This window comes from Notamacropus eugenii, chromosome 3 (genome assembly GCF_028372415.1).
Source record: "Notamacropus eugenii isolate mMacEug1 chromosome 3, mMacEug1.pri_v2, whole genome shotgun sequence".
NCBI classification, from domain to species: Eukaryota; Metazoa; Chordata; class Mammalia; order Diprotodontia; family Macropodidae; genus Notamacropus; species Notamacropus eugenii.
In genome coordinates this window covers 241,211,374-241,225,487 of record NC_092874.1, presented here as the reverse complement: position 1 = coordinate 241,225,487, position 14,114 = coordinate 241,211,374, and the positions used below count along the sequence as shown (strand labels likewise).

Genomic DNA, 14,114 nt, shown 5'->3' with positions numbered 1-14,114 from the left:
TAAATAACCAAAAAGTTACTTTACTGAGCTAGAAAAAATAAGAAAATTCATTTGGAAGAACAAAAGGTCAAGAACATCAAAGTTACTAATAAAAAAAAGGAAAGGAAGGAGGTTTAGCAGAACCAGATCTTAAACTGTATTATAACATAATAATTTTCAAAATTCTCTGGTACTTGCTAAGAAACAGAAAGGTGGATCAGTGGAACAGAGTAGATATAGAATACACAGTAGTAAAATAATCATAGTAACTTTGTGTTTGACACATGTAAAGATTTAAACTTTTGGAATAAGAATTCACTAATTGGTAAATATTGGGAAAACTGGAAAGCAGTTTGGCAAAAATTAGGTATAGAACAATATCTTACACCATTTATCAAGATAAGGTCAAAATAGATATATGACCCAGATTTAAAGAGAGATAGCATAAGAAAATTAGAAGAATATGGAGCACATATGAGACTTATGGATAGAAGTTATGAATAAACAAGAATCTTGACTGCTTTCCTCAGTATTCAAACCATTTACTATATACAAAACCAAATATTGCAAAAAATTGGCCAAACTTTAGAAGAAAAATATTCTACTTTTTGCTTGCCTGCTAAACACATCTTTATCCTTATGTGATCATAGCTACAGCCTTTTAAACATGGTTTTCTATTTGTGGCTGTTATTTCCTTTAATTTTGCATCTTGGTTACAGAAAGCCTCCAAATAAGTCTACCATACCAAGTGTTGAAAGCATAATGTGGTAATAGGAACATGATATATAAAAGTGAGATAAAATTCACTTAAATTCACTTGTACTATATGTTTTTAATTAAATTTAAAAAATTCAATTAATAAGCATTTCTTACCTTTCCTTTCTATAAAAATGTAAAAAACCTTTGAAAGACATATGCATAATCAAGCAAAACAAATCTCCACATTCACAATGTAAAAAAGTACATCCCATTCTGTATCTTAAGTCATCACTTCTCTGTTAGAAGGTGGATGTCATTATGCATTATCAGCATTCAGGAATAGTGGTTGATCACTGCAGTTGATCAGAGTTCTTAAATCTTTCAGAGCTGTTTTGTTTTTACAATATTATTGTATAAATTGTTCTCTTGATTCTCCTCACTTCATTATGTATTAATTCAAGTCTTTCCATGTTTCTCTGGAGCCATCCCTTTTGTAACTGTGTATGGCATAGAGATGATACATTACATTCATATAACATAATTTGTTCAGTCATTCCCCAATTGATGCCCCCCCCCCTTAGTTTATAGTTCTTTGCCACTAAAACAAGAACTGTATTTTGAACACATAGGTCCTTTTAATCTTTACTTCACATCTTTGGGGGTAGAGGTCTAGTATTGCTATCACCGTGACAAGCAGATTAGTAACTTTTAGGGGATAGTTTCAAATTGTTTTCTAGAATGGCAAGACCAATACACAACTCTACCAGTATTTCTATTTTCTCATAATCTCTCGCAACATTTGTCATTTTCCTGTCAGTTTTGCCAACCTGAGAATGTGAAGTGGAACCCAAATTACTCTAATTTGCATTTCTTTAATCATTGGTGATTTGGAGCAAAGTCAATCTGTACCATCAATTCTCTTCTAGAAGGCGAGTACCACACTTTCACTATAAGACTTTTTGGAATCTAGATTGCTCACTGCTTCATTTAATTTTCCAATCCCTCTTTATAAAGTAGAGTGCGGTCACAGCAGAATATGTTCAACACTTGTGTTCTACATTTGACACAATCTGCTTCTGTTTTCCTGCTCCTCTTCTTTCCCTCTCTCAGAACTTATCCCTTCTTTATTTATTTCCCTCTTATTAGAAAGCTTTTATGAGCCCTGAAGATAGGGTTTGGGAATGGCACATGTTATCTCTCCAGCATTTATACTTGTTTAGTCCCTTATTATTGTTCCACTCATTTTTTTGTTTCACTTGAGTCTTGTAATTGTATTTCAAAATTTCAATGTAGCTGTTTTGTTTTTTTTAAGTGAGGAATGTTTTAGAAGTTCTCTATTTCATCAAAGATTTGTTTTTTCCCCTTGTAGGATTGTCCTCATCCTCCGCTTTCCAGAATGCTGTAGTCCAAGCCCTCCATTTCTTCATCTGTTAGCTGCCAAATCTTGTGTGGTCCTAATTATGGCTCCTTGGTACTTGGATTCTTTCTGGCTGCTTGAGGTATTTTTCCCTTGACCTGGAAGCTCTGGATTTTTGCTATAATCCTGGAATTTTTTATTTTGGGTTTCAGGTCACCAACGTATTCTATTTTTACTTTGTCCTCTGGTTTTAAGAGATGTGAGGCAGTTTTAATTTCTTGAAATATGATGTTTGGGCTTTTTTTTTTTTTTTGGAAGGAGGAAGGGTCATGATTTTCAGGCAATTGAATGATTTTTAAATTCTCTCTTTGATGTTTTCCAGGTCAGTGGCTTTTTATATAACTTATGGTTTTATTTTTCAGTAGTAGCTTTTTCACTGTGTTTACATCTTTTTGCCTCACGAAGTCACTAAGTTCTATTTGTTCCAGTCTAATTTTCATAAAGTCTATCAGTTAGTTAAGGTTTCACACTGCTTATGGAATTCTCTTTTCATTTCTTTCTTCCATAGCTCTCATTTCTCTTCAAGTTTTCTCCCTGGGACATGTTTGTCAAATGTTTCCAGTAGTACTCTCATTTAAAAAATAATTTTTGCTCTCAAAAAAAGAAACCACCTCGAAATTTCTTTTAGTATTCTAACTAATGTTATAGCAAGCCATGATTCTCTTTGAGGGCCTTGCCTATAAACATTCTGGAATCATTCCCTTCACCTGCGTTTGTCTTGAGTGCTCCTCTAACTGGAATAGCTTTGTATGACAGGATTCTTTGCTCATTCCTCCAGACATCCTGAGTTTGGACTTTATTAGGGCCAGACTCTGCACATTTCTGGGTTGTACTTGGTTCTCTTTTCTATCTCCTTGTCTCTTGATTACTCAGATTATTTAATGTAGTGCTACTCCAGCAACTTAGAGAAAGCTTTGGCTGGAGTCCTGCTAGCTTTCGCTGCATCTAAAATTCCTGATCCAGAGCTAAATTTGAGCACTGTCCCCCAGATCCGAGCTCTGCAAGACCTTGACCTGTTTGGGTCTGAGCAATCCCTCTGTGGGCTTGTGGTTGATCTGCAGCTTCAGAATACTTTCCCATAGGTCTGGGCTTCCTTCCCTGGGTATATTTCACTCTAAGTTTCAGATTGGCTGGAACTGAGACCCTGCTTCACTCCTGGGGTCAGAGCTGCACTGCTTCCGCCTGTTCTGGATCTTTTCCTGAGAACACAGTGAAGTAACTACATCTACTCCCTGCCCTGGGATGCCATTCTTAAGCATAGGTCCCCTGCTCAGCACCGGATCTGTGACCCAGCACTGGGTAGTAAACAGCAGTTGGCCCCTGCTCCCTGAACATTGTGAGGTTTGCTCTGCATCGGATCTCGTGATCTCTTTCCCTGGTTCAAAGCCTTGGCTTTTTTTAGTTCCTGTGCTGGGGTGCAGCTATACCTGGCTAGATCCCATATTCAGTGTCTGCAGATCTCATCTCCTTATGTTGACCTGAGCTGAAAAACTGACTCATAATTTTTTCCCGGATTTCCTGATAAGAACTCTTGAAGCATTTTCCAGATCTTTATGGAATAGTAGTGGGGGGGGGAGGCTGGCTGTACTACTTCCTTTTCAAGCATCATGGTCACTCTCTTTGCACTCTATAAAATTAAGTTTTAAAAGCAAAATGCATTCATTGCCTTAAAATATTTTGAAATATGATTATGTTTGTAGAGTTAAAATGGGGAAACTATTGAAACCTAGTTTTTTTGTCAATAAATCCTATAGTGAAAAAAACCATCTAAGACAATGATGACAGTGTACAGAGTAAAGTTTCTTTGATAGTCCTTGCTTAAGTTTGGCAATATAAAATCTAAAGATATAATAAAATATTCAAGAGCATCAAATTTTAAAACATATAAGCAAAATTTATATGGTCAAGTGACCTTTAGAAAAAGTCAACAAAGAGTAAATGTGTCATTTAAAGAAAAACACACTCAGACCATAAAATTGATTGGCTGTTGATACTATATTTAAGTAAATAAAGCCATTCACTCATGCATTTATTTAATGAATACAAGGGTATCTTAAACCATCCCCATACAGTAATGCATCATTTTTCCAAATAAAATCTTAATACAATGTCAGTTTTTTAAAAATTGCTTTATTTTCCACTGCTGTTTTTGTCAGGGAATCATGATACACAGACTGATCAAAACAACATTCACAGACCTGACATGTCTGAGATCAAAACTAATCATTACAAAAATTATTGGTGGAATAATAAAAATAAGTGCTGAGCACAACCCTTCAGTTTGCAATTCTTGGAATACCTTTCAAAGAGAACACTGTCTTTGAGTTAAAGGGATTACTTTTTCTAAGATCACAGTTTGTCTACAATCTACGTCTATGCAGCCTACATTCTAGCCAAACTACTCATTCCTTAACCACGAGTACTCTTGTTTTTGTGCCTTGGCTCATGCGGTTCCCTTTACCTGGAACGCACTTCCCCTAGTTGTGCTTAATTCTTTCCTATTCTTACCTTCAAGGATAGTTCAAATGTCATCTCCTTGAGATTTACCCCTTTCCATTTCCTCAGAAGAAACTTTTATCTCTTCTTTATGTCTTTTTAACGGTTTACCCTGTATTTGTTATGTATTTCTGGTCTTACCTGATCTCACCTCCCTTACTAGACTATTAAGTTCTGTAAGGGCAGGGATTCTATTTTATTCTTGTCTGTATTCCCTACATGGTTGGTGCTCAATAAGTATTTGTTGAATGAATAAATCTTTACCAAGTTTGCAAAACCATTGGGGATATGAGACAAAAAATTGCTTTTCTACTTGAAGGACATAAGAGTATCATTTACCATCATCACCCATATTATTTCTTTTTAAAAATAAGAATTTTTCTCATATGAACTATATGCACATACACACATTCTTCTCATAAAAACAAGTAAATTCATTAGCGTCCATAAAATACTGAGCAAAATTAGTTTTAGAAAAGATGATAGGAAATGAATACATTAATTTATTTCAGCTGCCCTTTGTTTAGGTTCTGTATTGAAATCACAACTAAGTTTTATGGCTATCAGAGGTGGATGAGTTTTAATGATTAAACTACTAAAAACTTTGCTTTAGACTTTATCCTAAAATAATGAGACAATTTTCCCAGAGTAAACAGAGACCTGGGCAATTTGTAGCCTGAAAATAAGGTCATTTAATTTTCCAACTAAAAAGTATGATTTTAGAATCCTAGAAATACACAAGTTCAGTTTCCAATTCCTACAAAACAAAAGCCAAGACAAGAAAAACAACTTCTTCCATTCTTGCCCTTGCCCCTAAAATTACAGCCAAAAGTCTCATCAGCAATAAAAACTGGTTTCCATTTCTGAATTTTAAGGATGCAATACAGTAATGTACAATGTAGATTTGGTTCCAACTAAAAATTCTCCCTTAGATGCTAGAGCAAACTATGGCTCATCTAGTCTTCTGTCAAAGTAGCTTAGAAATCTCAGTATCTCTACATATTTATCATGGCCATATACTAATGCTCACCGAGGTAAATTTCCTCACTTGATTATAAATGTGAAAAGAGAAAAGTAAATTTTAGCAGCAGCCAAAAATTTATATATTTATGTATTTACAATATAGTACATATTTACATGCTTGTGTCAAATACTGAAATATAGAAATAGGAGACACCTGTAGAGTCACTAACATTTAATGCCCCCAAAGCATTTTTTTCTTGTGCAAATTGAATAAGGTTTTTTCAACATTCTTAGAAAGTTAGAGGCAATCAACATTCCGAAGGCCACCATCCATAGTCAAAGCGCCAAATCTGAAACAGAAGAAAAAGTAAATCTCCCAAAATTTAACTAACCATTAAAATATATTTGAGAAGAAAACAGCACATATTTCTGAAAAAAAAAGTTAAAAAAACTTTAAATAGCTATTCACTTCTTGTGTTTATCCCAAAATATAGTCAGAATTTTTATAGGTATATAAGAAGAGACTAAAATCAATGACACTTTAATAATAGGTCCTCTGGTTTTGACAAGCAAGCTACAAACAAGCATAGGAGACTTTGCTTATTAAAAACATTCTGAGAAATGGTAATTTTATTCCCTATAATTAAAATTTATAAAAATGTTTTAGGAAAGTACCATTACTTCATAGTTGTAAAATGCCATATTTTTTAAAAATAAAATTTACTTTTCTGTATTGATTCCCCCCGCCCAGTATATGTTTTTTTAAGTAATTCAAATTTAACATGGTAATTTTTCAACACAATTCTGCTTGTCTATCTGCTTCAAATTTCCTTCTGGTCTTTTCTGTTTGTTTCAAAATGATTCATTAATACTCTTTTCCTTATCTTCCTTTTTGGGAGTATAACATATTTCCCTTCAACCACAAAAACAAAATGTTTCATTGTAACAAACAGTCATTAAAAACACATTTACACATAGCCTGGGAAAATTTATGTCTCATTCTGCATCTCTCGATCCATCACTCCTGGACCAAGAAGTAATTCACTGTTGGTTTTCAGGAGCTGTAATTATTCACTGCTTTGATCGTAATTCTTATCCCTATGAAAGCTGGTTTTTCTTTATGATGTTGTAATCAAACTGAATACACTGCTCTCCTGATTCTGCTGACTTTCACTCTCAATGAGTCCCTACAAATCCTGACTTCACTGAATTGATCTCTTTTTTCTAGATGCTGTAATATTCTTTTAAAAACTTATTTGATTTCTTCAGTGAACACGTACATTTTCTCTCTTGTTCTCATCTACTCCCCCAACCCTTAAAAAGAACCACAAAAAAATGACCAAACTTTTAAAAAAGTGTTCAGTCAAGCAAAACAGATGTTTGCATTGGTCTTGTCCAAAAATCAAGGTCATATTCTGCCTCCTGAGTCCCCCTCTATCAGGGGCTGGACAGAGCATTCACTCATTGCGCCTATCAACGCATCTTGGTCATTAACTCGATGAAAGTTCTTAAGTCTTACAGAGTGACTTATTGTCTAAATTGGTCTCTTGGTTCCTCTCACTGCGCTCCAACAATTCATACAAGTTTCTAGGGATCTTCTGAAACTGTTCCTTTTGCCATTTTGTTATGGCACAATAGAATTCCATTAACATGTACCATATACCATATACCATAATCATATCATATACCATGTACCGTAACTTGTTTGGCCATTACCCCCAAATTATAGGCATTCCCTTTGTTTACAATTCTTTGGTACAATGAAAAATGCTGTTATAAATGTTTGTACATGAGTGCTTTCATTTCTGTGCAACATAAGCCCAGTAGTGTTATCAATGGATCAAAAAATATGACCAGTTTAGTGTTTCTGCGGGGCATGGTCTAAAACTGTTTTCCAAAATGGCCTGCCCACATCAGTTTCACAAGCAGTGAAAAATGCCTCTCCAACAACTATAATTTTCATTTTCGGTCATGTATACCACTCTATACGTAGGAGGGAAAATTTTAGAGTTGTTTTAATTTTCATTTTTCTTATCATTAGTGATTTGGGACATTTTTCCACACAGTGCTGACAGTATGAATTTCTTCCCTTGAAAACTACTTTTTCATATCCTTTAAGAACTCCTCTTGGGATTGGGGATAAAAAAGCTTTTGGCCTTATCTATTTATATCAATCCTCCAAATATCTTGGATAGCAAACCGTTACCAGTGAAATCTGCTGCAAAGATTATTTTTCCTAGTTATTTCTTTTCTAATTTTTACGTTGGTTTTGTCTGTGGAAAAATATTTCAGATTCAGGTAATAAAAATTATCCATGTTATCTTCTGCAATCTGGTCTAGGCCTTGTTTGGTCAAGAATTCTACAGCCATAAAAGGTACGCCCTTCACTGACCCTCTCATTTGTTTATGACTTTTTATACCTAGCTCATATAGCCATTTTAATCTGTTCTGTGATATGTGGTGTGAACAGCTGGTCTAAATCCAATTTCTTCCAGACAACTTTCCCAGTATTGTTGTTTAATCAGTGAATCCCTATAAGAGTACCTGGAGTCCTTGGATTTTATCAAACACTATGCAATTGTGTGGTAGCCACTGACTAGCTTTTCTAGGTCTTATAAAATATCAAGTATAAAGTTTTTATAAAGTATCCAAGTTTTTTGATGATTATTCCTTTGCAATACAGTTTGATATTTAGCACTGCTAGACCACTCCTTGCCCACTTTTTTCAAGAACGTTCTTAGACTTCTTGACCTCTTATTCTTCCAGATTAATTTTTTTCCTGCTTCTATAAGGCAATCCTTTATTTTTATAGGCATCACACTGCATCTGTAATTAAGGTAATATTGTCATTTTTATAATATTGACATAGTCAACCACGATCATTTATTTCATATTTTTCAAATGATTTGCCTCACTTTTAGTTCCATAAAGAACTAAAATAGAACTGTTTTGCAGTTGTATTTGCATAATTCCTGTATCTTAGAAACTGGATTCCTAGATTTTTCACATCTAATATTATCCTCTTTGCTAATATTTTGATATTCATTAAAGGTTTTGACCTATAGTTTTCTTTCTATGCTTCACTACTCTCTGGTTTAAGCATCAGGGCCATATTTTTCTCAAAAAAGGAATGTGGCAGGATTTTATTTTTCTCTACCTAATTAATTGACATAATGCTGATATTTATTAATCTTTGAATATCTGATAGAATTAACTTGTAAACATCTGCTTTTGGAGTTACTTCTTTGAGAGTTCTTTCTATGACATATTCATTTTCTAAGACTGGGTTATTAATATTCTCTTTTTATTCTCTTAATCTGGGCAGTTAAGATTTTTGTAAATATTCATCCATTTGTCAGTTTTTCAAATATAATTGGGCAAAACAATTTCTCTATCTTTTTTCACTTTTGAAATTGATAATTTGGTTTTTGTCTATTTTGTGGATCAGATTAGCTAAGAGTATCTTTTTTCTTCAAATAACCAGCTTAATTTGATCAATTCAACCTTTTTTTTTTTTGCTTTTAATTTTGTTCAACTTTTTTTTACTTTCAAAATTTCTATTTTTGCATTTAACTGAGTAATACACGTCCAATTCACTGATCTGGTCTGTTTTTTCTTATGAATGAAAATGTTTGTAGAGATAGAAATATTCCCCAAAGGACTACTTTGGCTGAATCACAGAAGTTTGGGTTATGTTGTCTTACTATTTTCATTTTCCTTGAAGAAATTATCTGTTGTTTGCATGATTTATTCTTTGACCCATCAATTCTTTAGGATTAAATGGTCTGTTCTCCACTTGACTCCTTTCTTCAAAGGTTCTTTATTAATTATAATTTTTATTACATTGCAATAAGGGATATGCTTAATATGAGGTTTTAATTCCTTATAACACCTGGTCAACTTTCATAAAAGTATCATTTTCGTTAGGAAATGTGTATATTCCTTTTTATTAATACTCAGCAGCTGATAGATAGCAAACATTTATATAGCACTGTAAAGGTTTACAAAACACTTTACATGTTGTTGTATTTGTTCCTCACAACAATCCTATAAAGTATTATTACCTTTACAGATGAGGAAACACTCAAAAAGGCTAAGGGACTCGCTCAGAAACATACAGCTAGCATCTGAGGAAGGAGTCTAGTTCAGATCTTCCTGACTCCAAGTCCAATATTTTACCACAAACATACACATAGACATACATACATACACACACACATGCATATATATATACATATATATGCATATGTATGTGTGTGTACGTATATTTTCTAACTTCTTTATCTTTGTTAGATATGTCTAAGTCTAAAAGGGGCACACTGAGTTCTTCATATTATCATATTTTTTCTGGCTATTTCAGTAATTAAATTAACTTTTCCTTCAAATACTTAGATGCAATGACATTTTGTGTATATATAACTGTTAAGAAGCAAAAAACTGCACTAAGCCTTTGGAGACACTTTGAACATTAAGTACTGATTTCACTATTTATGATACCTTTAAACATAACACAGTTTCCTTGCTTATTAACTCTTTATCTCATCTGAGATTAAGATTGCTAGCCCTGTTTGTAAAAAAAATTCACCTCAAGTGTAATAAATTCTATTCCAATCCCTTATTTTAACTCTGTGAATTTTTATGTTTCAAGCATGTTTCTTATAAACAACATTTGGCTGGATTTTGCTTTCTAATACATCCACCATCCACATTCATTGGTTCCTAAGTTCATCACATTCATGAATATTTTTGGTTATGACTTAATTGTGTTATTTTTCTCCATCTCATAACGTCTTATACTTTTTCCCTCTATTCTTTCTTTACTCTCTATATAAAGAATGCAGAAAAAGAATAAATGATTAACATCAGAAATCTAGAGAGCTGTTCCTTCTCCTCTCTTCTTAAGGCCAGACTCCAACTCTCTAATTCTGACCTGTTGTTCATAATCATCCTTCATGATTAACCCCTTGAAAATTCCTTTTTGTTCAGTCCTTCTGAACTTCTTTACTGGTGTGGAGGGATCCACCATCCTCATCACCTGGGCTCAATTTTACCTTTGAAATATCTCTTCGATAAAACCCCTTTCTCTTTTGACACCCCTACTATCATGATACAGCCTCCTATCATTTCACTCCTGAAGTACTGAAAGAGTATGCTGGTTGACAGTTGATCTCCTTGCCTCAAGTCGCTCCCACTTCAGTCCATCCTCCACTGAGCTATCAAAAGTGATCATCCTACTGTAGAGGTCTGACCATATTACTCCCCTCTCCCTCCCATTCAATACATTCCATGGCTTCCTATTACTTCCAGGATCAAAAATAAATCTATTTGGTCTTTGAAGTCCTTTATAATCCAGTCCCTTACTATTTTTTCCTAATCTTCTTATATCTCACTCCACACATTTTATGGTTCTTTTGCTGTTTCTCACACAATATACTCCTCCTCCTGACTACATGACTTTGCAGTATTTGTTCCCAATGCCTAGAATCCTCTTCCTCCTCTTCTCCACCTTTTGGCTTCCTGAGTCTCAGCTAAAATCTCATCTTCTGCAAGAAGCCTTTCCTGACCCTTCTTAATGCTGCTGCCTTTCATCTACCGATCATCTCCAATTTATCGTGTTTAATACAGTGCCTGACACAAAGTAAATGCTTAATAAATGTTTGTTAACTTGACTAAAGTTTGTTTGGCTTGTGACTATTTGCTCCCCAAATCTATTTTTCCTTTTCTATCCTCCTCTACTCTTTCCTCATCTCTCTTCCTGCATTTCACTTGAGACTGGGGTGTTTTGACACTAAACTTGGTATGATTCCATTTCTGTGTCCAATCCTTTTTTATCAGGTTCAAATGAGAGTAGTGCTGTGAGACCCCTGCTCTCCTTTCTCATTTTCTTCTGTGTTAGTATACTCATCTTTTCACATATATCATTTATGTGAAACAGCAAGTTCTTCCCCAGTGTATTCTTTTATATTCTCTTAAAAGTAGCACAACATTTGCCTTATGTAACTTCCTCAGTGATCCTCAAAGACATTAGGATTCTAAAGGACACCTTTCTTTTTCTTCCTAAAAGAACCTAAGAATTTCACTGTCATTTAGTCTCTCCTGATTTGCTCAAATCAGGAGGGGCTGAACTTACCTTCCTAGGTTCTTCCTGACTCCTGTGTTTTGATTTCCTAGTTTCTACTCTGAGTTTCTTTCTAGTCTTTTTATCCAAAGTGACCAAAAGTCCTCTTTATTAAGGGTCCGTTTTTCCCCCTTTAGGAATATGCTCAGTTTTTAGGATATGTTATTACTCATTACAAACCTTTAGCTTTTGCCTTTTGGAATACTGCATTCCAAGATTCTTCTCTCCTTTTCTGTAACTGTCTCATAGGTCTGTGATCCTACGGTTTCTCACTACTTGGTCTCTTTGTTTCTATACTCTTGAACACTTTTTCCCTTGACACCGGAGCTCTGGATTGGCCTGTGATACCTTTGGGCATATTCATTTTGGGGTTTCTTTTGAGGAGGTAGGTTCTTTCTATTTTCATTTGTCCTCCTCTAGTTCTAACAGATCTGGGCAGTTTTTGAAATATGTTGTCCAGGCTTTTTTTTTTTTTAAAATGTGGTTCTGCTCTGAAAGAGTCTGATATTCTTAAATTGTTCGGTATCCCTACTGAAACCTCTCTACCTACAACTGGCAGATTTCTAGACATCTTTTTGTGAAATTCTGGACTACATGTAGTAGCTTACTATTTTCTTTATTAGTCTATCTGGGTTCTTTTAAGATATTTCCCTGGATTTACGTGGGAGAATTCGACTTCTCTATAACCTCTCATTTTACTATCATAATCAGAAGTCATTTCTTAAAAATTTTCAAAACATTTTTACATAAACTATTATTCTGGGGGGAAGACAAGTGGGATTAAGTGGCATGTCCAGGGTCACACAGCTACCATCTAAGGCCAAATTTGAACTCAGGTCCTTCTAACTCCAGGCTTGGAGCTCTATCCATTGCCCCACCTAGCTGCTCCTCACATACATTATTTAATTCTTTCTTCACAATGATCAACTGAATAGTACTATTATGCCCTTTTTACTTGCAAGAAACCCAGAAAGATTCACAACAGTAGAGACCTGGAAGAAAACTTAGAAATCAGCTTGTTCAATTCTTTAATCTTTTAAATGAGGAAGCTGAGGCCTTGAGATGTTGAATGATTTGCTCCAGGTCACACAGCTCGTGAGATACAGAGCTAGAACTAGATTTCAAGTCTCCCCAGTCTAAATGTCTTTCCACTACACTAGATCTGAATTTTGGACCAAAAATGTAAGTTCAGAGTTTAATTAAGGTAAGCCTTATGTTTACAGAGGTCTTCAATAAATGTCTACATATAGCTATGAAGTCTGTTTTTTTTAAAACTACTAAACTGTTTTCTTTGGAACTCAAATCTTATAAGGTCCTCTCCTGGTCTTTTAATAACTGGATATATACAGAGCTTGAAGCACCAACAAAAATGTGTATCTAAGCTACAGGGGCATAACTCTAACATTGTAATCAAATATGGTATAACAGTATAAGGTTCAGAAGACCTGAATATGAATTCCAACTAAATGACCTATTAGCTCCATGACCAAATTTTCTAATTTGTTATTATTATAGAGAGAACTACTACTAGCAATACTGACTGGCAGTATTGGTACTCAATAAATGCTTGTGGAAATGGACTCAAGAGAGGCCAGTCACAATCAAAACAAATTCCATTTATGAGAAAGTTTGGCAAGCCCTTTGTCACCTTGTGAAGTGAACATGGCTCCAGTCAGACAGGGGGTGGGCTTGTTGGCTCACCTGTAGTTGGTTTACTAATAACTGTGTTTACACAATACTCCAGCACCAATAATAAACCAAAAGATGCCAGAATAGCACCTAACAAGTAGCTTTGATTTCAGAAAATGCAAAATGATTGTTGAAATGAGCAATTTTTACGTACAAAATAAAGATGGTTTTGAATCAAATAGTTATTTATTCAAAGAGCTAATATTATTATCATCATATAGCATGGAATCCACTGTAAAATTATTGATAATATAATTTCCCCCCATGGCAAGTGTGAGAAGTCAACAGGTAGATGAATAATAAACAACAAAAGGGGTCAAACAAGTTAATTGTTAGGTCAAGTTAGAGAAAAACCTGAAGTAGACTTGTGCCCATATATCCCCCATTGCTACTTAGCCAATGATCCAGGAATATGAAAGTCTGTGCCTATATTTAATTAAGCAGATATTTATTGTGGGGTGTGGATGGAGAAGAACCTCACCTCTCTAAAATATGATTATTTTCAGCAAGTTCTTTAACAACACCTTCCATCTCTTCCTTCAATTTTTTCATGCTATAAAACAAAAGATAACATGTTGTTACTACTTCTCAGAATCACCTTTATAACATGAAATTTCCATCTGCAGATTTAATTAATTAGCAAGTAATGTTAGTGGCTTTCAAGCAATTTTAAACTTTATCCTAGAATTAAAAAAGTAATAAATATCCTAGATATTTACTAATATCAAATACTCAGAGCTAAAAATGGTGCC

At 34.4% G+C, this 14,114-nt stretch overlaps 1 protein-coding gene across 2 annotated transcripts in view; it reads right to left on the bottom strand.

Annotated features, from left to right (window-relative positions):
- Positions 1-4,206: 4,206 nt before the first annotated feature.
- Positions 4,207-14,114, bottom strand: part of TBK1 (TANK binding kinase 1) — a 54,732-nt gene continuing 44,824 nt past the window's right edge. For both annotated transcript variants that reach the window (XM_072655267.1, XM_072655268.1), the window contains 2 exons: positions 13,844-13,915; positions 4,207-5,905 (listed from right to left, as the gene is read on the bottom strand). In XM_072655267.1, coding sequence (XP_072511368.1) covers positions 5,854-5,905; positions 13,844-13,915 — 124 coding nt within the window. In that variant the 3' untranslated portion in view covers positions 4,207-5,853. The remainder of the gene's footprint in view (positions 5,906-13,843; positions 13,916-14,114) is intronic.